At 31.2% G+C, this 432-nt stretch overlaps 1 protein-coding gene and 1 long non-coding RNA gene across 2 annotated transcripts in view; one reads left to right on the top strand and one right to left on the bottom strand.

The window, feature by feature from the left end:
• LOC116700323 (uncharacterized) overlaps window positions 1-432 on the bottom strand; it is a 95,236-nt gene that overhangs the window by 3,363 nt on the left and 91,441 nt on the right. The window lies entirely within an intron of this gene.
• Window positions 1-432, top strand: part of LOC116700215 (complement C3-like) — a 30,112-nt gene that overhangs the window by 13,715 nt on the left and 15,965 nt on the right. The window contains 2 exon segments of the mRNA XM_032533209.1: window positions 1-51; window positions 406-432. The exon segment at window positions 1-51 is cut by the window's left edge and continues 6 nt beyond it. Of these exon segments, the coding sequence (XP_032389100.1) occupies window positions 1-51; window positions 406-432 (78 nt within the window).

The raw sequence follows: 432 nt of genomic DNA, 5'->3' as shown, positions 1-432 counted from the left end.
GACAAAGGCGTCTACGTCCTAAACAACAAGCACCGTCTCACACAGAAAAAGGTAATTTCTTTTTTTCATATTTAATAAATGTGTCACAGTGGTTTAATTTTAAAAAAGACATTCTAAGTAGGAAAAATAACACATTAACTAGAAAAAGGTAATTTCTTAATTTTATATTTAACAAAAAAAGTTGACAGGGTTTTTATTTAAAAAAAACTGTATATAAATGTTTTTGTTTGCGTTGGGGTTCAAATATTATCCAGTATACATTTTTCCTGCAGTAAATACATTCCATGTGTAAATGTTTCTCGTAAATGTGTTTTATAAAATATCAGAACTGTCATGTGTAGCTAGTGTAACCCTATGTCTTGTCTGGTTGTATTTGTGTGTGTGAATGACTTTTGCACGGCCCAGGTGTGGGATATTGTAGAGAAGTACGAC

This window comes from Etheostoma spectabile, chromosome 2 (assembly GCF_008692095.1).
Source record: "Etheostoma spectabile isolate EspeVRDwgs_2016 chromosome 2, UIUC_Espe_1.0, whole genome shotgun sequence".
NCBI classification, from domain to species: Eukaryota; Metazoa; Chordata; class Actinopteri; order Perciformes; family Percidae; genus Etheostoma; species Etheostoma spectabile.
Note: the sequence above shows the minus strand (reverse complement) of the source record. Positions and strands in the feature narration are given on the sequence as shown.